The sequence below is a fragment of the Mercenaria mercenaria genome, chromosome 14 (assembly GCF_021730395.1).
Source record: "Mercenaria mercenaria strain notata chromosome 14, MADL_Memer_1, whole genome shotgun sequence".
Classification (NCBI taxonomy): domain Eukaryota; kingdom Metazoa; phylum Mollusca; class Bivalvia; order Venerida; family Veneridae; genus Mercenaria; species Mercenaria mercenaria.
The window spans coordinates 66581489-66604404 of NC_069374.1; the positions used below are offsets into that span (position 1 = coordinate 66581489).

Genomic DNA, 22916 nt, shown 5'->3' on the forward strand with positions numbered 1-22916 from the left:
AGATGCAAGATCATTAGGTCATACTGCATGTTTTACAGAATATAATAAATTACACTGTGTCAACCAAGTAATTTAATCTGACGCTTGTAAATAGTAATTTTCCAAACTCTTGTAAAAGTGTTAGATATTCTTGTCATCAAAACCTACTATAGTATGATAGAATACTTTCATGGTAACTCTATTATACATCTTTGTGAACACCAGAAAAAATAATTTAAACCTGTGATAAAGCCTCACATGCTATATAATATCGGTATTGACGCCCCTCCCATTTTGCCTCCAATCCATTTTGGGCAAGGATGCGTGTCCACAAACGAACAGTACATTCAACTGGCTTTAAACGACTTCGAAATCCAAACACTTTATTATACACACCTATTTATTTAATAATAAAATTAAGATTACTTAAACATTTTTTCTTACCATATCATATACAAATTATTTACAAATGCTTTCTTTGACTCTGCCGTTACATACATTTTACATTTGAGATCTCTGAACAGATCAGTCGTATGTTGACGGCAATTCCATTTTCACATCTTGACAAATGTTAGCTTTTCTTCAGCAACCTTCGGTAATAAACACGTATAAGTATGTCTTATGACAACATGATGAATCTTAATATGCACGACAATCCATGGTTTCCGCCTTGAAGTCAGAGTAATGCATCGAAACTGGAAAACGATCGACATGGATAAGCTCAATTGAAGAAAACACATTCAAACAGTAAATATTTATTTCATAATAGAGTAAATTAAATACCAATAATTCTATGATTACTATTAAAATATCTTTCGTTCAATGAAGTACACTATAGATATTTTGTGCAGTCCATTGTGTCGGGGTAAAGTAGTATTCTACGTCGTCAGCCCGGTTAGAGCGTTGAATAAATAAACAGCGATTTCATTTGAAGGTTCGATATAATAGAACAAGGCTCATAGACGGGGTATAGCCTCTTTTACCTAAATGTTTATTTGAGAAACATGTTACAGATTGTTTAAAAAATCATTTACTTTAATCTTAGGATATTTTATATACGGTAATTGAGATATAAATCTCTGTCTCTGATCATTTAAAGGCTAAAAACAATCAGAAGACAGATATCAAAATTGTGTGACATACGGCATAAAAACAGAAACATGTTACAGATTGTTTAAAAAATCATTTACTTTAATCTTAGGATATTTTATATACGGTAATTGAGATATAAATCTCTGTCTCTGATCATTTAAAGGCTAAAAACAATCTGAAGACAGATATCAAAATTGTGTGACATACGGCATAAAAACAGTAAAACTTCGGCATATTGATACCGAGCCTTCTTCAGAATTTGACTTAGGATCAGACACTTTATTATATCAAAAGATGACCGATATGATTTTATAATCATAAGATTATTAAAGGTTTGTCTTGTAAAGCATGAAATGTATTTGACTGCAATATCAACAATGCAACTGTTATGTCAGTTTTCATTCTTTAACATCAATGATGCATACATTAGAGGCTTATTCAATCACCCAATACCCGGATAATTGTCGCCCAGACACACACTTGTCTGGGAAAATGAGCTGCGTAATAAACGTGGGCGACCGAGTTAAAATGTTATTGAGATTTATATAAGATTATGCAATTACACCTTTCTTAAAATGAAAAGATACAAAGAATTTTCACAACATAATTAACTTAACAATTGTCAAGTCATATTTAGTAGATCCGGGTTGATATCCCTGTGTAAAATGAAATTCCGTAGATCCGGGATGACGATCTTGAAAACAATAAGTAATTCAAAATGCTTGGGTAAAATTAAATTAAGCAGCTGAAATATAACCAGTCTGCATCTGATAATAGTATTTATTTGTGCGCAAAAGAGACGGACTGATCACTGTGTTTCTTTAACTTGCTGAGTGCATTAAACAATTTTGCCTAGACATTTATCTGTAATATTATTATAGCTGTATATAACTAAGCTGCAAGTAGTTAAAAGAACACTAACAACAGAAGAAATGGAACGTATGAGTATCGTGATCATGTTTTTTGGATTTACCCTTGTCCCTTGTTGGTGTGATGGAGCTGTAGATGATGACGAACTGGTTGCTGTTATTGATGCACTTGCTGCTGAAACACGCTCTGCTGTTGATGAACGTGCTTATGAAACTGAAGGTGAGCACTTCACATATCTTGACTCTAACAAGTTTACCGTTCTAAGAACGTGGCGTATTAATTTTCCTTGTTTTTTAACAACTTTTCGCATGTCTTTATTTTCTTCAGAAAATCCGGACTCGTGTATTCTTATGACACATGAATTTTCCTGAATAATCTTATGTATTTACATCCATGATAAAGCTGCGATGAGTCACATACACCCTCCCCCCGCCCCACCCAACTGTCCTCCACCCCTGCCAAAGGTTAGCGGATATCTTGTAGCATTTTAACACGTACTGCACATAGTTGACGATCATAAAACGCATTTTTACAATTTCAGCGTTTTTTTATAATATGCATATTTTTACCATCAATGCTCCTTAAATAAGAAGACTTGCAACTGTGTAATGGTCACTAGCAAACAATAGCCGATTAAACGTTTAAATTAACACCTACCTATGAATGCCTTGTATCAATAGACATGTCTGTTACCATTCTGTCAAATGTCACCAGTCCTGACAACTGACATTCGGATTCCGACGAGAAATCAATAACTATTATAAATCGATCAAATTCAGTTTTATGGAACACTTCCCTGCGAATTGATTCCTGCTTTGTGCTGCGCATATTGAAATAGGGTAAATAGGTAAATTGGACTTTTATCATAGGAAGTAATGATCCAGTATAAATATAGTCGTAAGGGTATTAATTTTGATACCCGGTTAATGACACGCACGATATAAGGCGGGGGCTCCAGCGCAAGCAATGTTTCCAGTGACAGTCTCACAATTGCAAGTGTTCTTAATTTAGGAGCATTGATGATTTTTTAAAACACGCTGAAATTGTAAAAAAAATGCATTTTATGATCGTCACCTATGTGCAGTACGTGTTAAAATGCTACAAAATATTCGCTAACCTTTGGCAGGTGCGGAGGTCAGTAGGGTGGGTGTGGGGTCCTGATCAAAAGTGTCTGTGATTTATGTAATAGTCTGCACTCCTGTTCCGCACAATTTTCATTCTCACATCGATTTGACAGTACTAATTCTGTACATGCGGTGCGGATAGTTAGATTTACCTTTGAATATAATTATTATGCAAAATATATTATATTCAAACGAGAGGCTAAATAATGGGTTATTTTCTGTTTTTATTATGTATTGCAACATCTTATTGAAATCTCTGTAAGAACATATTATATAAAACACTATTGTATATGTTTTTCAAGGTTAATGACTTCAACCTAAAGTATACAATCATCTTTATAACAAAAGAAAATGGGATGTGTACTAAATATATTACTGTATTTATTATTGCTAGTTTATACCATATTTAATGATACAAAGTGATTTAAATTTGATTAAAATTTCAAGCTTTAGAATTACCCGTAGTCTAAATTCCGCTTTCTTGAAAAGAACACTGGTATCGTATGAGATTGATTTTTGTACGGTTTGAACCAAGGACCTGCGTATTGAGCTGGCAGCACCTTTGCCACTAGAGGACCTCTCCCAATGAACCCCTCCGTAGAGCCCTAGGTTTATGTTTATAATTATACACGTTTCTAAAGTGCAGTGATTTACTGCAAACACCCCAAGAACGCAAATAGTTACATATAAAAATTTGCTATAGATGAATATTATTATAATACAGACATAAAAGGAAGCCATGCCAAATAGATTTAGATGTATATCTTTGAAAGTAAAGATTAATCGATAAGTTTATAAACAAATGTCTCCTTAAAATAACTGAGCTACACTTATCATGCATCAGCCCTTTGGACAAATAAGAAAACAGTGTAGTTTTATCTTAGGTTCCAAATCAGGCTATATACTAATATCATATCTCTAATAAGAAATGACCATGCAGAGCATTGTACGTGTGGGTCAAAGTTGAGTACAATATTCTGCATCTCTGTATAACCGATGGAGCTCATGGAGCTGATATGTGCTCTTTGTCCAATACAGTGTTAGGAATACCACTCCGTTGAGCAATTTTAAGTCCTAGAATAATTGCTTGTTCGGGGTAACGCCCAAATAATTAGTTGAAAGATAGGTAGGCTTTTTTCTTGCTTTATAGAACATCAGAAAAATGATTTTTACATTATATGTTAGACAGGGGCGTACCTGGATGATTTTGAACTGTACGCCAGATATAAATTGCACAGCTATGAACCAAGCAGATATGCTGCGAGTATGGGGTAGGTGAGTGAGGGGGTCACCATCTCCCGGCGGATTGGGTTTTTTTTGGGGCTTCCCCTTGAAAATGTTGAAAAATTTTGGAAAGAGATGCGTTCTCTTGCTATATTCCAACGTTAATATATTTTGTTTGTCACATTTGTACTACATATTACAAAGATAATCATTTAAATTCATAGTTTATCACGACGCTCACCGATCGTGACAGTGTCTAAAATTGTAACTGGAGCAGCCCCGGATATGTTGAGGAGTATAACCATTTTTCTTATAGAGTCCTATGTAACTTTACCCTGGAAAGTGTGTGTTTCAATAGCTTGATCGCTCTGGCATGATACTTGGCCCGTACTAGTATGCATTAATAATTTTATCTAAGATTTTAAAATGTTAAATATCTGTTTCGCAGATTTTTTCTTTAATTACTTCGAAACAACGATAAATAACAAAATGAATTACAGTCACACCTATCTATAAAGACCATCCTTGGGAGAGCCAAAATGTGGTCTTTATTGGGAGGTGGTCTTTATTCATAGGTTAAAATACACTGTAAATATTAAAATGGGAAACAAAACATGTTAGAGCCAGGTGGTCTCTGGTCAGAGGTGGTCTTTGACTGTACTTAGTATGTTAAAAAATCAGGTCTGTGAATTGCTCTATATAATGCAGTCCAGGACACAATTTTAAATCAACAGTAAGAGTAAATATGTAGTTATGTTTCAAAATATTTGCGTCATTGAAACACTATGTCATTCTATGATATATTTTATTTTGGAACTGACAAAACCCGCTCAGGAATAGTGTGTATCGCCAAAGGGACCTAACAATGTGTCTGTTAGGGTAACTGTAATCTAACCTCTTACCTATTCCCAAATGCTACAAATGTGAACTAATCGCATAGTCAAACCGTGTGCAAAAAAGTTATTATTATAATTTATTTATTTAATTGTTTATTTAATATCTTAATATCCTTTCGTTGCATAGGCAAAACTGACACATTAAGGATATACTAGTTTTTTGTTGTTATCGTTTTTTTAAATCTTCGTCAATCTTTACTTTAATGCATGACTTCTGCATCCGCATTTTGACAGGTTTTTGATAAATGCATCTACCCACACATTGCAAATATTTCAGGTTTTCTCACGGGAAAAGTTACTTTTTTTCTTGTTAATGTAAACAACATCTAATATTGGCAAACGCAAAAAAACTGCGTAAATTGCTAAATGGTATTTCGGTATCCAGATTTAGATATAGATTGATAGATTTACTTGAATTGCAACCATTAAAAATCTTCAATATCGCGCCAAGAGTGACTTCTTTCTTACTCAAGACATCTGCTGATCATTTTTGTTCTCCTGCTGCTCTCTTGATTTACCAATAAAACACATGTCATTTGAAACTTAAACAGCAGAGTGAGACGGGTGTCCTGTTTTTGTGCAAACCAATATGAGTACATCGAGTTTCAATGGACATACATAGTGTCTTGTTGGAATGTTTGTAGAAAACGCACGCTCGGTCATTGCCGTAGGGACTTCATGTACAATAGATTTGTTGGGTAATTGTTCATAATTTCAAATGTAAAATTCGGATGTAGTATACCTTTGAGATATGGTCTGTAGCTTGTATCCGCTCGTATCTTAAACCTCGCACGAGGTGTATATTTTGTTAATAAGAGTAAGTCATCAAGATGGCATTCTGAACAATTATAGCTTTATCCAGGTACCAGTTCATAGCTAAAGTTATGTCCAAAGGAGGCACCGGGGTCTTCCTCCCATTGTTCATAATTTCAAATGTAAAATTCAGATCTAGTATACCTTTGAGATAATAATGGTCTGAGGCATGTATCCGCTCGTATCTTTGTATGTTCGAAACCCCGCACGAGGTGTCTATTTTTAGCAAGGGTCTTGTCAGAGACAACTGCTTTAGTTAGGCTAAATCCGAAGACACTCGATGAAAGCCTTTTGATTTAAACAGCCAAATTCGCATGAAGAATGTAGTCCTAGAGTAACAAAAAGAAAGCAGCGGTAAGCATTTGCGATATCAGCTGGAAAATGGATTTGAAGTGATATTACTTATACAATAGAAATCACCCAAGAGAAATTCGCTGTTAAAATATTGTAATTACAGAATTTAAAAAAAATGTCTTCCTACGCGAAAGCGACCTTCAGCGAATGGAATCGTGAACTGTATGGGACAAAGCTTATCGATTACTCAAATGGAATTAGATGCTTCCACTGGAACTATCTGCGCTTATCAGTTGTGTATTGATTAAACCTTCATAGTTGTAGGTTTAACATGTTATGTTTGTTAATTGACGATACGCAAATAAAGTTCTTTGCTTTTGAGGATTAATACAATTTTCTATGAGCATTCAATACCAAGGTTAATATTCTGCTGGAAAGCCTGTCTATTTTTAGATGATCATTCGCGCGGTGGATCATGGTATTGATACAGAAATCTGTTAGACTGTGTTACTTCCCTTGTCTTACAGACTTAATTTATTCATGGCTTAATAGGAGTCTAAGAAATCTGTCCGCTTCTAATTGGTTTGTAAATGGCAGGGGACAGTTTCGCATTTTGGCAGAGGACAATTTCACACTACGTTTTTTAAATAAAATAGGTAGATGTACTTAAAAGGCCTTTATATTCAACTGGTTATTTATGGTGTTTATAGAATTAAGGATTCCTGCGTACGAGTAACTATTGTGTGAAATAAATGAATAAAAGCTTGAATCGAATTTCCTAGCTGCGTGTAGGCGGCCGGGTCTAAAATCTTACCTGAGGTAACGGAAGTCAGAAAAAAATACAAACGGTCATCCATCCATCCATCCATCCAGATTCAGCTCAAATTTGCGGAAAAAGTAAACGGTTATGAAACACTTTTCTTCCCACCATTATTTTTGTCTGGTCACATGCTTTAAAAATATAAATATGATTTAGGTCAGTCATTTGCAGATAATGCGATACAGGTTGCGCAAGGTGTGCATTTTGGGTCATATTTTACCCATATTTTGGGTCAAAATTTAGTGTCCTGAAACCTGAGTTTTACTCGTTTTTATCATAGAAACAACGGAATCGGCAGGCTTAAAATGTCACATGATGAAGTGTTAAATATATGCAATAAATCCGCTTATCACTTTCCGGGAATTTTTTAAAATTGGAATTTTAATGATTTGTTTCGCACTGGTATCAACGCAGAATCGTGGAATTTTCAAATTTACTGTTCCTTGTCCCCATAACTGACGCTGTATTGCTAAGACAGATCAGTGGAACATACTACAAATGGAATCAGTTTCAATTCCGACTTAGAAAAAAATATTTATAATCTTTCCCCTAGTGATAGAATAAATACCAAAATAGAGTTATTGTTTTGAAATGCTTATATAATTAGCCAATATTAATACAATATATATAACAAATACGCCAATATGGGCCATTTGTTTTTCGGTGTAAGTTTCGGATTTGTAAAAATAATCCTTTCGAAAAGAATATTCCGGGATTCCTCTTCTGAAGTGTCTCCACGATGTTGACAAACCACTGGAAGCAAGTTGTCAAGATTTTAATTATTGAGTAGTCATCTCGTTGTTATTATTGTACATTTAGTATAGTGGTTGTCGGATAGCTTTTATGTTAATCTGATTTTTCTGTAAGTTTGTAATTATGAGTGATCATGTCTTAGTTATGGTCTTGCGCATCAGCGGAAATAATTGTCAACATTCAACCGTTAGACATCATGGACTAAAGTGAAATATTGATATCTCCTTCAGCTGCCTTCAGCTCTGTGGAGCCCATCTCTGTTACTCACTCCAATATGTGAGAAAGTTGTCACGAGTCGTGACTCACAGTCTACTGGTTCTTACTGAAAGTCTGTTGAAATCTGGCATGAAACCAACAAAACAAGGAGGGTTTTTAATGTATCTGACTTTAATGGTGGTACTTTATAGGCTGGTATTACTGAGTGTATACATTTGCCCAACTGACATCCATGATCTGCAATGAGGCCCTTGTATAAGAGTAAGCCATCAAGATGGCTTTGTGAACAATACATGGCTTTATCCAGGTACCAGTTCATGGTTAAAGTTATGTCCGAGGGAGGCACCCGGAGTCTTCCTCTTAACATTAAACACTTTTAAAAGCTGAATATTTCGTTTGAGACAAATATTCTGCTGAACAGTTCTTTTGAGACAAATATTGCAAGTTTACTTTAATTGGTCATCTTATAATAAACTTTCTAAACTTAAGTTTATCACTTGGACATTTGGTTCTTGTGTACGGTGGCACATAGGTGATATAGATGGGTTTTTTTTATTAATACATGCGCACGTACTATTACAAAAAATATCAGCGCACGTATTAGTACGTGCGCACGTACTAGTATAAAAAACATCTTTGCACGTATAAACTAATGCGTGTGCAGATGTTTTTATACTGTTACGTGCTTAGATGTTTTTTAAACTTACATGTGCGCTGATGTGTTTTTATACCTATACGTACGCAGATGTTCTTTTTAAACTAATACGTGCGCACGTATTAGCTATTATATGCGCACGTAGTAAGTTATACGTGCGCAGATGTTTTTTCTACTAATATGTGCGCTGATATTTTTTATACCAATACGTGCGCACGTATTAGCTATTACGTGCGCACGCAATAAGTTATACGTGTGCAGATTTATTTTTACTTATATGTGCGCTGATGTTTTTTAAACTAATACGTGCGCACGTATTAGTTATTACGTTCGCACGTATTAGTATAAAAAAAACACCTATGTCACCTCTGTGCCACCGTACTTGTGAGACGTATCTATGCGAAATTTCTTATTCGACAGAAAACTTTAACCAAGGGATGACCAATATACACATGTGTAATCAAGATCATATGACATGGTCGTAAAAACCTTTAAAAGTTCAATTAAATATATACGATATTTGAAATAATTAATATATCATCGACACAAGTTGTTATGTTCATACTCATTATTCGAGGCCATGTTTTTGGAGGGACAGTAAGGCATGAAATTAAGAAATAGCTGGCCTTCTTTTTTTTATATAACATTGACAAATGGTTGCAGCACTCAGCAGGACCCATTTTAAATGTCTGTAACTTACATTTCTTGAAGAATATTGTCAGAGCTGAAACAAAATAAAAATAAAAATGGGGGTCATGTTTTTCAGCCAAACACACAAACTGCAAAATCAGCTAAAATGATTCCCAAAGTTGTAGTAGTGGTGTATGACCTAAGTTTCCATGATGAATTCTATCATGCTATCATTGCATTTATATGAAAATGCTTCCTAAATGTCCATGATAGATCTGTTTGTGATTTCAGCAAAATGTTGCAAAGAAAGAAAGGAAAATAGTTCTACAGAGCAAAAAAGGAGTACCATTTATTTCGCGCCAGTTTCCTATTTAGTGTCTGCATACCTTAACTAATTGTGACCCTTGCATTTCCTGTTGACTCTAGATGGACCAGTAATAACACTTGAGTTCTATTATGGTGTACACTTCATAGAACCGATTAAATGCTAGTGCAATAACACAGTCATGTATATATTTGTCAAACAAATGTATTAGAGAAATACTGGAAAACATATTACAGTTCCTAAATATCTATTGAAGCGGTGCAAATATCAGTTTCTTTTATTTTATATGTCTTTGGATGAGTCATTTAATTTGAAAACATGATTATGTCATATACTATAATGTAACAGACAAAGGATTAAGGGAGTTAATTTTGATGTTCCCTACAAAAACATACAAAAATGATCCACTTTGATATAAATCAATTGCCCTAATAATTACATGTATAACAGTTAATGTTTCCATCAATTTAAACTAAATACAACATTACTATTTTTAACTGGATGTTAGAATGAAACTAGTACAGAACAGGATTGAAAATTGAATATTCAAAAATTGTGAAACGGATTATTCATGTACATATAGGTACATTAAAGTATGTTATATAAGATTCCTCATGGACATCAAAATGTGAATAGCTTTTACCTTTTGATATCTTATACATGATATACATGAATTCAGTTTATTTGTATATGTTAAGTTTAGTAATATGATATTTTAACGATTAAAATAAATTAATTTGCCCTTTGAATGAGATTTTTTTTAACAATTTCTCATTTGGCCCAAACAAATGATTGTTTCCAATATCCCGACCTACCCTAAATTTTTTGGCCCGACTTTTTATGCTTTAAACATCGTCAATGATGTTAAAATCAACTTACTGATTCTCTAAAGACATAATCCCCTTATTTGTATTCTTTTTTTTTCTTTCTTTTTTTTTGACACAAAAATGCGTTTCGAAATGTCCCACTTTATAAAAAGAAGTATAAAGAAAAATTTACCGACCTACCTACCCTATTTTCTTTAGCATGTTACCGGAAACTAACAATCTTTTGTTAGGCCTTAAGGACCTCATATCATTTTTGCTGAGCCATGTATTTTGAATGTCTATAAAATGTAATTGAATAAATTTTGTGTCCAGGGTTATATTTGATCAAGCTCATGAATTAACCTTTTGGAAATTGTTTCTGATATATTTGATTGAAACAAATAAAACGTAGTTCCTCTTTTGGACCTCTTTTTGGGTTGATTCAAGCCAACAAATCGTATATGTAATACTTTCCTGATTCAGTATGCTTTATATTAGTTAAATACAAACTTTCATGCTTTCTACATAAGAAACCTCTTTTCACACTCAGTTTTAAAATTTAAAATACAGTAAATATCTGATTACGTCCCTTTTTAGCTCACCTGAGCACAAAGTGCTCGGGGTGAGCTATTGTGGTCGCTCACCGTCCGGCGTTCGTCCGTCCGTCGTCCGTCCACACTTTCCTTTAAACAACATCTCCTCCTAAACCACCAGGCCAAATTTGATGAAACTTCACGGGACTGTTCCTTGGATGGTCTTTTTTAAAAATTGTTCAAAGAATTGAATTCCATACAGAACTCTGGTTGCCATAGCAACCGAAATGAAATTTTTTTAAAATGTTCTTGTCCAAAACCACTGGTCGTAGAGCTTTTATATTTGGCATATAGCATCATCTAGTGGTCCTCTACAAAGGTTGTTCAAATTGTCCCCCTAGGGTCAAATATGGCCCCGCTCTGGGGGTCACATGGTTTATATAGACTTATATAAGGAAATCTTTGAAAATCGACTTGTCCAAAACCAAAAGTCCTAGGGCTTGCATATTTGTTATGTAGCATCATCTAGTGGTCCTCTAATCAGATTATTCAAATTATCTACCTAGGGTCAAATACGGCCCGCCTTGGGGGTCACATGATTTATATAGACTTATATAGGGAAAATCTTCTTGTCGAAAACCACAGGGCCTAGGGCTTTGATATTTGGTTTGCAACAGTATCTAGTGGTCCTCTACCAAGGTTGTTCAAATTATGCCCCTGGGGTGAAAAGAGGCCCCACCCTGGGGGTCCCAAGTTTTACATAGACTTATATAGGAATTTTATTTTAATCTTCTTGTCTTAAAACACAAGACCTAGGCCTTTGATATTTGGTATGTAGCATTGCTTGGTGGTCCGCTACCAAGACTGTTCAAATTATGCGCCTGGGATGAAAAGAGGCCCCACCACGGGGGTCCCAAATTTTACATAGACTTATATAGGAAAAAAGACTTTAAAAATTGGTATGTAATATTGCCTTATGGTCCTCTACCAAGATTGTTCAAATTATTACCCAGGGGTGAAAAGAGGCCCCACCCCGGGGTTCCCCAGTTTAACATAGACTTATATATATAGGAAAAAACTTTAAAAATCTTCATGTCTGAAAGTTCAAGGCCTAGTCTTTTGATACTTGGTATGTAGCATTGCCTAGTAGTTCGCTAACAAGATTGTCAATTTATACCCATGGGATGAAAAGAGGCCCCACCCTGGGGTCACTTGTTATATGAGTTATATAGGAAAAATACTTAAAACTATTTCTGATCTTATTTCGTAGACTGTTTAATTATAATTACCTGATGGCTCCAAGTAATTAGGGGTCACTTGACTTTGATTTTGACCTACTGACCTACTTTTTCGTTTTTTAAGATACAGGCCTTGAAATTTGGATAACATATACAATTTTGCACACTGATCTTAAAACTGACTTTCAGTGATCATGAATGTGACCTACTGACCTTTCTTAATATTTTAGCATCTGTTTGATATTTGAAACATGTAGCTCATATTACTCAGGTGAGCGATCCAGGGTCATCATGACCCTCTTGTTAGTATGTGTCTTGAGATATAGCAGTATTTTGGGGTAAACTATATTTGTCAATACCAAATGGTTGTCGGTCCATGTCAGTAATATGTTATCCATGTTTAGATAATATAAAACATTACCATATAGATAAATTTCAATTTAAAGGAAAAGCTTTTTTCGAGGCTTTTTTACCTCCCTTTTAAAATTGATTTAAAAGGAGGTTCTAGAGAACACAGAGCGTATTTCTTCCTCCTGTAGGAGTTTGGATCCCTTAAAGTAACTTTATACAAAATTGGTGCTTTCTTCACAAACGGGAACATCTTTGCCAGTTTTGTTCCGTATCTTATTTGACATTTGTGAATTATCTAGGATAAGTGGATAATAACAAAATTTAAGAATTTGACAGTTAAAAATTTCAATGTAAGAGAAATCTTACAACATTGCTATAGTGTGTTGTCACGAGAAAATGGACCATAAATTGAAGCTTTCAAAATTCTGGTGTACCACGGATCGTCAGTTACATGCGCGGTGATTGAATTACGAAGGCGTTGGTCACTTTGGTTCAAAATTCAAGAATCTATTCGACAAACAGCGGTAAAATAGACAATAAACAACCAAAAAGTTTTTTTTATTTTCTTTATTGCATGCTCAGTGAGATATTTTGACAAAAAGAGCCTGGACTTTATTCATCAGAATAGTAAAGAACCGGACGTCTTGTGACAATATTACGTCAGTAGTAAAGTGTGGGGGACAATATGGGGACCTCCCAACGGCGGGGGGCGATATGGGGACCTCCCAGGGTGGGGGGGGGCGATATGGGAACCTCCCCATAATTTTCTATTAGAAATTTATGGCCCATTTTGTCAGCAGTGAGTAGTATATAAAAACGTTTTTCACTAGCAAAAAATCATCATTCTTACTTAAAAGAAAATAGCTCGGCAGTATTTGAAAAGTGGAATGGAAGAAATAGATATGGATCCATCCTAATAGATATAAGGAATTGGCTCCAACAGTCTAAATCATTTTGACTTCAAACTTCGAACCATCAGCATAGAAAATGATTGAAACACTTTTAAAAAGATGGATTGCTTACAAGTAGATGTGGGTTTATATTTACCACTAGAAATAGGTGCTATGATTTATAAGTGTCTTGTACAAATGTCTAAAACAGGTGTTGAATTTCAACAAGAAATTATTCACGTATGGCTGATGAAACAGTTTAAAAGGATTTCTAATTGCAGGAGTTATGAAGATAGTGAAAAAGGGCTGACATTAATGCTAGATTTGTTGCAAGACATTAAAAGTAGAGATGATATTGGCTTGGTGTACAGGAGACATCTTGTTCAGAAAATTGAAATCATGTATAATAGACTGAAAAATATGATTTCACAACAATGTTTTTTTCCCTATGTGATTTTACTCCAGATGAAATAAACAACATATCACTAAATCACAGGAATGGTGGAGTCGACAATTACATTTTGTTAATTCAGTACACGAGATCGAGGTGTTCATCTTCTTCTGTTGTGTACACGTTTCCTTTCCTTGAAGGGTGTATATTTTTTGAAAAAACCTGTATCAGCATTCATGGTCAAAAAAATCATCGGTGACCGGTGTATCTAAACCGTCCTTATCTATAAATGAAACAGAAAAAGGTATCTTCGCAGTCAGTGTCCGGCCATCTTTTCGATAGGAAAGAAGCACATTTTGGATTCAATGCTTGCAGAAGAGAATCATGTACAGGCCCCGTCATAGACGAGAAATTAAACTGTTTGTGTCTTTATTTTATATTTTGGATTTCAAGTTATATAAAAACACGTTGTTTAATATTATTGAAGATGAACATCTTGAAAGTACAGAGCAGATCTGTCAGTGGTTAAGTAAGGACAGTACATTTCAGAAGTTCAACGATTCGCTACAAACATACAAGACATGTACGAAGTGAAAATCGACATGAATTCAATTAACAAAGAGGACTGGATAAGATTTGTACAATATAATGGCAGTGTTAATAACAAAATAAAAGAGTGGGATCAGCGTTTGAATTCATTTCACTTGTAATCATGGAGATGAGCAGACGTATTTTAGACACTCCTGTTTACAGATAAACGTTAATTTACGCTTTTCAAGTGGTAACACTAAGCATGTAAACAATAACACCATCCGTCATTAAAAGTCAGTTGGTGAGAGTTGAGATATTTCTTGTATTTAAAGAAGCGCTGAGACTCTTGTGTCAGTTTCATAAAGAATTATCAGACGTCAAATTACGGCAATGGACCTCTCTACAATGGGAAGATGAAGTGTTGGAAAATCTATGTGTTATAGATATTTGTACCACTACTGTAAACCAAATATTGCAAACGGGAAATGTTCATCCAGTGATGCTGAACCCATGATTGACCTTAAACCCCCATTGTTCAAAATATGTAAAAAAAAAAAAAACGCCATGAAATGCCGATGGATATGTAAAAAAATGACCGCATGTTTTATAGACATTGTTTATGTTGTTTCTTTACAGTTATATAAATAAAATCATATCATAAATTTTTTGTCATTTTCATTTTAACCATCAAGGAAACTAGTTTACTTTTTCAACATCCTTGTCATATTTTTATTTTGAGACCAAGTGGTTCAGGCAAAACACAGTTTTGTTAAAAAATGATAGAACACAAAGAAAATATGTTCCAAAATGTACCACAACAAATAGTGTGGTGTTACAAGGAGAGGCAAACCACGTACGCTATGTTACAAGAAAGTGAAGGTGCTTTCACATAAGTTTATAAACGGTATTCATGATGATGATGATGATATTGTTACCGATACTACAAGCTGACATTTAGTCATCTTTGACGACATGTTAGGAGACAAAGATGAAGAAAAAATTAAACTATGGTTTACACGAAAAGGACATCATCGTAATGCTAGTGTTATATATATTACTCAAAACATGTTTCAACAGTTCAAACCCGCCCGCTTAGCTCAGTAGGTAGAGCGTCGGTCTACGGATCGCGGGGTCGCGAGTTCGATCCTCGGGCGGGGCGTATGTTCTCTGTGACTATTTGATAATCGACATTGTGTCTGAAATCATTAGTCCTCCACCTCTGATTCATGTGGGGAAGTTGGCAGTTAATTGAAGAGAACAGGTTAGTACTGGTACAAAATCCAGGAACACTGGTTAGGTTAACTCCCTGCCGTCACATGACTGAAATACTGTTGAAAAACGGCGTTAAACCCAAAACAAACAAATCAACAGTCCAAAGCCAGCAGAACGATAAGCCTTAATGCCCACTATATGATTTTATTTCAAAATACTAGAGATAAAGGTCAGATCAAAGCAATGGCTAACCAAATTCAGCTACCACATTTACTTGCATCTTACCAAGATGCTACTTCAATTCCACATGGATATTTATTGATTGATTTTCATCCCCAAACTCAGGAACAATAAAGATTACGTACAGACATATTTCATAACTGGGTTACAGGACAGGATCATGGTCCCATTGTTTACTCTCAACTATAAATATCAAAGTGATACAGCAGAAAAAGATTAAGTTATCAAAACAAACGTTAAATTTTATGGAAAAAAAAAACAAACAGTCAATTGAACAGTTAGCAGATTCAAATATTGATGCCGAAAGACAAAAAAAATCCATCAAAGCAGCGTCAAGGTAGGAAAACTAAATCTAAGAGAAAACCCCCATAAGAAAAGTTTTCAGAAAAAAAAACAGAAGAACAAAACAGGAAGAAAACTTCCAGCTCCTTTTAAAAAATCGATAACCGTTTTGTAACAAAGCGTAAAAAGTCACGGAATATCTCACACACTCCAGTCAATAGAAGTTCCACTCCTTTGTCACAATTAAGTCATTTGCCTGATGTTTAGGATCAAATTTCACCTGTCAGATCACCACTTACACCTATAAGTACTGTTTCAGGATTTCGCACTCCTAGCTCACACCAGTCAGTAGTACATCGCAACGCATCCTCACCTTCTGTTCTTAATACACCTGAGCAATCAGGATTTACACCAAGGCCGTCTTATTCTCCTTTATCAAGAAGAGGGTCATCTTCCCCAAGATTTTCTTTATCTAATATATCATCTTTCCTTGATACACCTAAATCAAGGAATCAGAAAAATCCCAGAAAAGTTACTGGATTTACACCAAGATCTTCCTTATCGAGAAGGTCTTCACCAAGATCTTCACTTTTTTCTAGTATGTCCTCAACTATAGCATCTCCTGCAAGGTATGGATCTCCCAGTAATTTGCTTGCTAGATGTTCACCTTTGAACTAGAGTACATGTATTACTTTTTCATCTATATAAAGGGTAAACAAAACAACTCACGATTTAGTTTAGTTATAAACTTAGAAGGATATGGCAGGAAAAACAAAACGCGCGAAAAAGCACAAGGTTCCCTTGATACATAAACATGGACCCATGTTATTGCTCTTGGTCGAACAACACCAAAATTTAGAAAAAATATGATTCAACATGCTCCAAAGGAAGTCATTTATTTTGAGTCCGAGTGTTGCTACAATGCTTTAAAAGGAAACGTATCTCTATCAGAGGCTCAAAAGCGTAAGTTACACCCGAACCGTCAAAATCTTAGGATCTTAGCAGACAAAAGGGTACCCATTCAGAAGAAAAAATACATTTTAAATCAGAAAGGTGTTTTTTTACCACTATTAGCTTTTGCACTAGCACCTGTGCTCGACAAAAATATTACAGAATTAACGAATAGACTATTAAAATAGAATATTATGAAGAAGATGGCTATTGTTCCGTTTCAAATGCTGGAGGAAATGAATCGTTGGAAAGCAGAGAAACGTCCAAAGCTCCCTCCAGATCCACAAGTCACGCAAACATCTGAACTACAGAAAGAAATGAATTCCGCACTTCAACACGATCATTTGTCTGAAAGTGAAAAAGCTCAATTATATGGACAAACGTTACAAAAACTTGGCTCATAAAAAAGCAGTACAACCATCATCATCATCATCAAAAGTTCAACAACCTGAGAACGACAAAACAGAGAAAAAGCCTGTGACTTTGCGTGATCGTATTATTGATAGTGTGCCAGTAACTATGCGTCGTAAAGCTAAACGTCTTCTTCAAATGTTGGAAGACCACCCGAGCATGAGTTGGAATGCTCAGGGAAATTTAGAAATCAACGGAAAACCTATTCCTGGATGTAATATGATTGATTTAGTCAATGATGTCCTCCGACAACTAAAAGGATCCAATCCAAGAGGATGACAAGAATTTTTTCGAGGTCTGAGAGAATCTAATGTCCCTCAGGAATATGTTGGCAACAGACAGCGTTGGTTATGGATGCAGAGAGACGGTTCCGAGGATGAAGATGATGGAGATGAATATTTTGAAGACAGTTCCTACTTACCACAAACACCACCTCCTCAAAAATGGTTATAAAACAAGAACCTCAAGCCTCTGGGTCTCAAACATGGTAGCATATTAACATGGATGGTAAATTGAATAAAATACTCTCTAAAATTTATTACGATCCTAAACACCCTGCTGGTTTTACAGAAGTCCAAAAATTATACTTGGCGGTACGAAAACATAAACCATCTATATCGTTAAAGAAAGTCAGAACTTGGCTTCAAAACAAAAAAACATACACTACACAAACCTATTCGACGAAAGTTTAGAAGGCGCAAAACACGTGTAGGGGGTATTGATATCCAGTGGCAAGCTGATTTAGCTGATTTACTAAGGTTAATGAAAGACAACGACCAATATCGATATTTACTCTGTATGATAGATGTGTTTTCGAAATATGCTTGGGTTGCTCCAGTTTACAATAAAACGGGTCAGACTTTGATTCAAGTATTAGAGTCTATACTTAAAACTGGGCCGCTCTCCTAAGTCCTTGCAAACTGATAAAGGGTCTGAATTCAAACATAAAGATCTTCAAAAATTCTTACAATCAAAACATATTCATTTCTTTACAACAGAAAACCCTGAAACTAAAGCGAGCATTGTTGAAAGATTTCAGAGAAGTCTGAAAAGTCGCATGTGGAAATATTTCACACATGAAAAAACGCGACGTTACATTGATATTTTAGATGATTTGCTTCATGCCTATAATCATAGTTTCCATCGGAGCATTCAAAGAACTCCAGCATTGCTCACTGTTGATACAGAGCCTGAGGTTGCGCAACATCTATTTGGTACAAGGCGTAAGTCTAAAACCCTTCCTGTCAAAGTAGGCGATTTAGTCCGTATTAATAAAACAAAGCGAACGTTTGATAAAGGTTATCTACCCAACTGGACTAAAGAACTTTTCCAAGTCATTTATGTACCCCATTCTTTACCACCAACGGTTCAGTTAGAAGATTTAAGTGGTGAAAAAATTGAAGGTTCATTCTACTTGCCTGAAATTCACACTATAAAAGATAATCAAAACTATGAAATTGATTCAGTTCTTGCTCGTCGCACAAGAAATGTAGGTGGAAAAAAAGATAAAAGAAATTAGAGGCCACTGTGAAGGATATCCAAAGAAATTTAACAGTTGGATTCCAGAAAGTCATCTCGTATAAAAACAAAAATATTTCACAATCATGCTCCAGTAAGATTCAGTCAGTGTGCAGGTTAGCAACTCCATGCTTTCCAAAACACGCGAACCTAAAATCCGACTTAATTACATGTCACAGATTCTTGCAATTGATTTTGTGTTGGTGGTTTCTATCATTCAACTTTGCCTAAAGACCGGATTTGGTTAATTATTCTCAGCAGCACACTTGATTACATTTTACCCACTCAAGGTTTTTAATTTATAAAACCATTTCGGCATCAACAACAAGCTGTATCACAACCTCAAACACAACAATTCATTTTACATTACCAATTCAAGTGACAGTTGTAAGGTAATATTCCCAAATAATACTCAAAGTGTATTTAAAACAAAATTACCTTAACCTATTCACGTCAATAAAGAGGAATGGGAAATGGCGTTGGTTGAGCCCATTATTCCTTCTCAAATCATACATATTACAGAAGAGAAGTCTCAATTTCAGGTTGTTACAACCAATGCCAAACTTGGCAAGAAATTTGATAAACTGTCACCCAAATGTAACAAAATCAATGATAGATATACTTTTTATTGTTGTATTAAATCAGGGGTATATTCTACTCCAGAGCACCTCATCAATGAAATTGACAGTGTCATTCAAGAAAATATAAAAGACGCTTTACATGAACAATGGTGTTTCATATAGGTTATTCAAAACCATTGAGACGAATCAAATTCAATTCTAATATATCGCATGTAGGTCTACATTTCCATCCTAGTTTATTACTAAAGCTCGGAATGAAGAGTCAACAGCTGGGAGATGTTTATCTTACAGATGAAAATCCTTTTCCTTACGGTGTGGATTTGAATGTTGGCACAAATCATTTATTCATTTCTGATTTGGCAGATTTTACTTTTCTTGGAGATATTGAGGCACCCATTTTTCGTGTGGTTCCTTTTGAACCGGGCAAGAAAGATTCAAATCATATTCACGAAGAATTTCTTAATTTACTTTACATCTCAATCTCCAAATCCAACTTTGATGAAATAGGTATAAATATAAGGGGTGACACTGGACAAGCAGTTCATTTTGTTGGAGGAAAGTTTATGGTAAAGTTGCATTTTAGGAAGAAAACATGACTTAATTTGTAATAAAAATGCATCCAGTGTATCAAGGAGTTCCTCGCCAATATGGTCATGGACTTGGATCTATATTCAAATCTGCTATCAAAACAACAGTTCCTTTTGTAACACCCTTGGTAAAATCAGCAATCAAGGCAGTCAAACGTAAAGGGTTAAAACAAGGTATGCTTGCAGCCAAGGATATAATTTTAAATATAATGTTAAAGTCTGTTGGAAAGGCAGCAACTTTATCAATGGGAGATTTTTTGAAGTATAAAATGTTCTAGTCGTAGACGACGTCGTCATTCCTCATTCAGGCGTCGTGGAAGAAGGGTGGCGTTGATACAACGTGGACGTGGAAAACCACTTCAAGGAAAAAGAAAAAAACGTTCACATAAAAAAACTAAAAATCAGTTAAGAAAACATTCTAAATCTAGACCTCTTGATATTTTCGACTAAAATATGATGCAACACGGTTCTTGTGAGTGTAGCAATTCTGAACGCGATGTTACATCAGTACCTCAAACCATGACAGCTATGCAAGATGGACAATGGACAGAACATTACCCAATTTCTGCACTGAATAATTCAGCTCCTATTGAATTTATTATTCCTCCACAGACGGAAAAATGGACAGATTTAAATCAGTCTTATTTATACATCAAATTAAAAGTGAAAAGAGCTGATGGGACCAATCTGGGGGGTGACACAGAAAGGTCGGTGGTCAATAACTTTTTCCACAGTCTGTTTAGTAGCATTGATCTGTACCTGAACAATAAACTGGTTTCCAGCAATGCAGACAACTACCCTTACAGAGCATACATTGAAAACTTCCTGTCTTACAACAAGGAATGTAAAGACACACAAATGCGAGCTCTTGAACTCTGGGTGAAAGACAGTTACCTTAACATGCAGGATAACGTATCAACTGGAAGTAATGCGGGTTGGAAATCTCGAAGAACCCGTATTGCTGAAAGCAAAACGTGTAAACTCATTGGAAGATTACATCTTGACTTGTTCCTACAGAAGAAATACCTCCCCAATGGAATTGAAATACGTCTCAAATTAAACAGGAGTCCTAGCGCCTTTTGTCTCTTGGGTACCGCCGACGGAAAAGTTGATATTCAACAAGTGGGATTCAACGTGAGAACAGTGGATTTACTTCCTGTAGTGGCAAATGACTTCAATAAAAACATTGCACAGCATAACATGAAGATTCCTATACGTCGCGCAGTAGTGAAAACATTCACAATCCCTGATGGACTGAGATCCAAAATTGATGATCTCCTGTTTCTAGGTCAACTTCCAAAACGAATCATTATAGGCATGGTGAAAAATTCAGATATGAACGGTGATGAGAGGACCAACCCATTTGATTTCCAACATTTTAACCTGTCTAAATTAGAAGTCAGCATTGATGGGAAAACCATTCACAAAAAACCATACACACCATATTTTGACAATGGAGAATGTCTACGATCCTACATGTCTCTCTACCAAGCTACAGAAGAGTTGGGAGCAAATCGTTCCATTGATCTTTCCATGGCAGAAGGAACAAAAAAAAGGATACACATTTTGGGGATTTGACCTAACGGCAGACCAATGTAGTGAAGAAGGACAGCTTCACCCTATAAAGCCAGGAAACATGAGGATAGACATTCAGTTTGGAGAAGCGCTTGGAGAAGCGCTTCTTGCAGTCATCAACGTTATAGTGTATGCAGAATTTGACAATCAAATTGAAATTAACGAACTCACAGAAATTATTAGAGATCATTAAATATGGAGAGAGAAGAAGTACTTCAAGGCATACTTAACACCATTGTCGTGGAAGAACTACAAACACTCATCTATAATGAAATGAAGAAACTTTGTCTAGGACGTCAAGTTAACCATCCTACTCAAACGATCATTTACCAAAAAGAAAGCCTAGTCATACACAAGCTTATATTGTTAACACGCATGATTCAGATCAGCCTGGAGAACATTGGGTGGCTATATTTTTTAAAGAAAATAATGCCATCTACTTTGATTCGTATGGATTACAACCTTCGGAGGAACACATAAAACCTTCTTGGAAACTAACGCTAGAAACTGGACCATGAATACTGTCAGACTTCAAAGTGGAAATAGTGCTATGTGTGGTGTTTACTGTATATTTGCCTTAGACGTTCTAAGCAGAGGTTGCGACCTTAACTCAATTTTAACTGTTAAAGGGAATTCCTATAGTTTTTTATGCGTATCTTTTTACGCAACTGACACTTTCTACGGAAAACTGAAGTGAAGTCAACATTTGTTGAAATATGTGACAGACAATTTTAAATATGAGGAATCTTGAATGAAATAACATATTTGATAAGTTTTATCAGTAATAAAATGTTGATACTGGTTTATGTTGTATTGACAAGTATTATGCCTGACAGGCATCTTGCCATTTTTGTGGTTATGTTTTCAAATCGCATTTTAGTACAAAGACAGTGTTGTTCATATAATGTAAGACAATTGACTTGGTACTGATATGACAATATCACCTTTCAGGTTATTTAGTATTCAATTATAGAAAGAATTTAGAGGTTTTGAAACTTTGTTTTAACTTCTAGCAGATATACATGTAATCAATATGGTCAGGTTCGCGCCATTTTCATCCGAACAGGTGTTGTATTCAAGCGGTCTAAACATAAAATTTAGCCTGGTGACCCATACATTTTTAGCCAT

At 35.2% G+C, this 22916-nt stretch overlaps 1 protein-coding gene across 1 annotated transcript in view; it reads left to right on the plus strand.

Annotated features, from left to right (window-relative positions):
- Positions 1-1819: 1819 nt before the first annotated feature.
- The window catches only part of LOC123526128 (fucolectin-like), a 46108-nt gene continuing 25011 nt past the window's right edge, over positions 1820-22916 (plus strand). Inside the window, exon 1 of the mRNA XM_053523754.1 lies at positions 1820-2160. Coding sequence (XP_053379729.1) covers positions 2004-2160 — 157 coding nt within the window. The 5' untranslated portion in view covers positions 1820-2003. The remainder of the gene's footprint in view (positions 2161-22916) is intronic.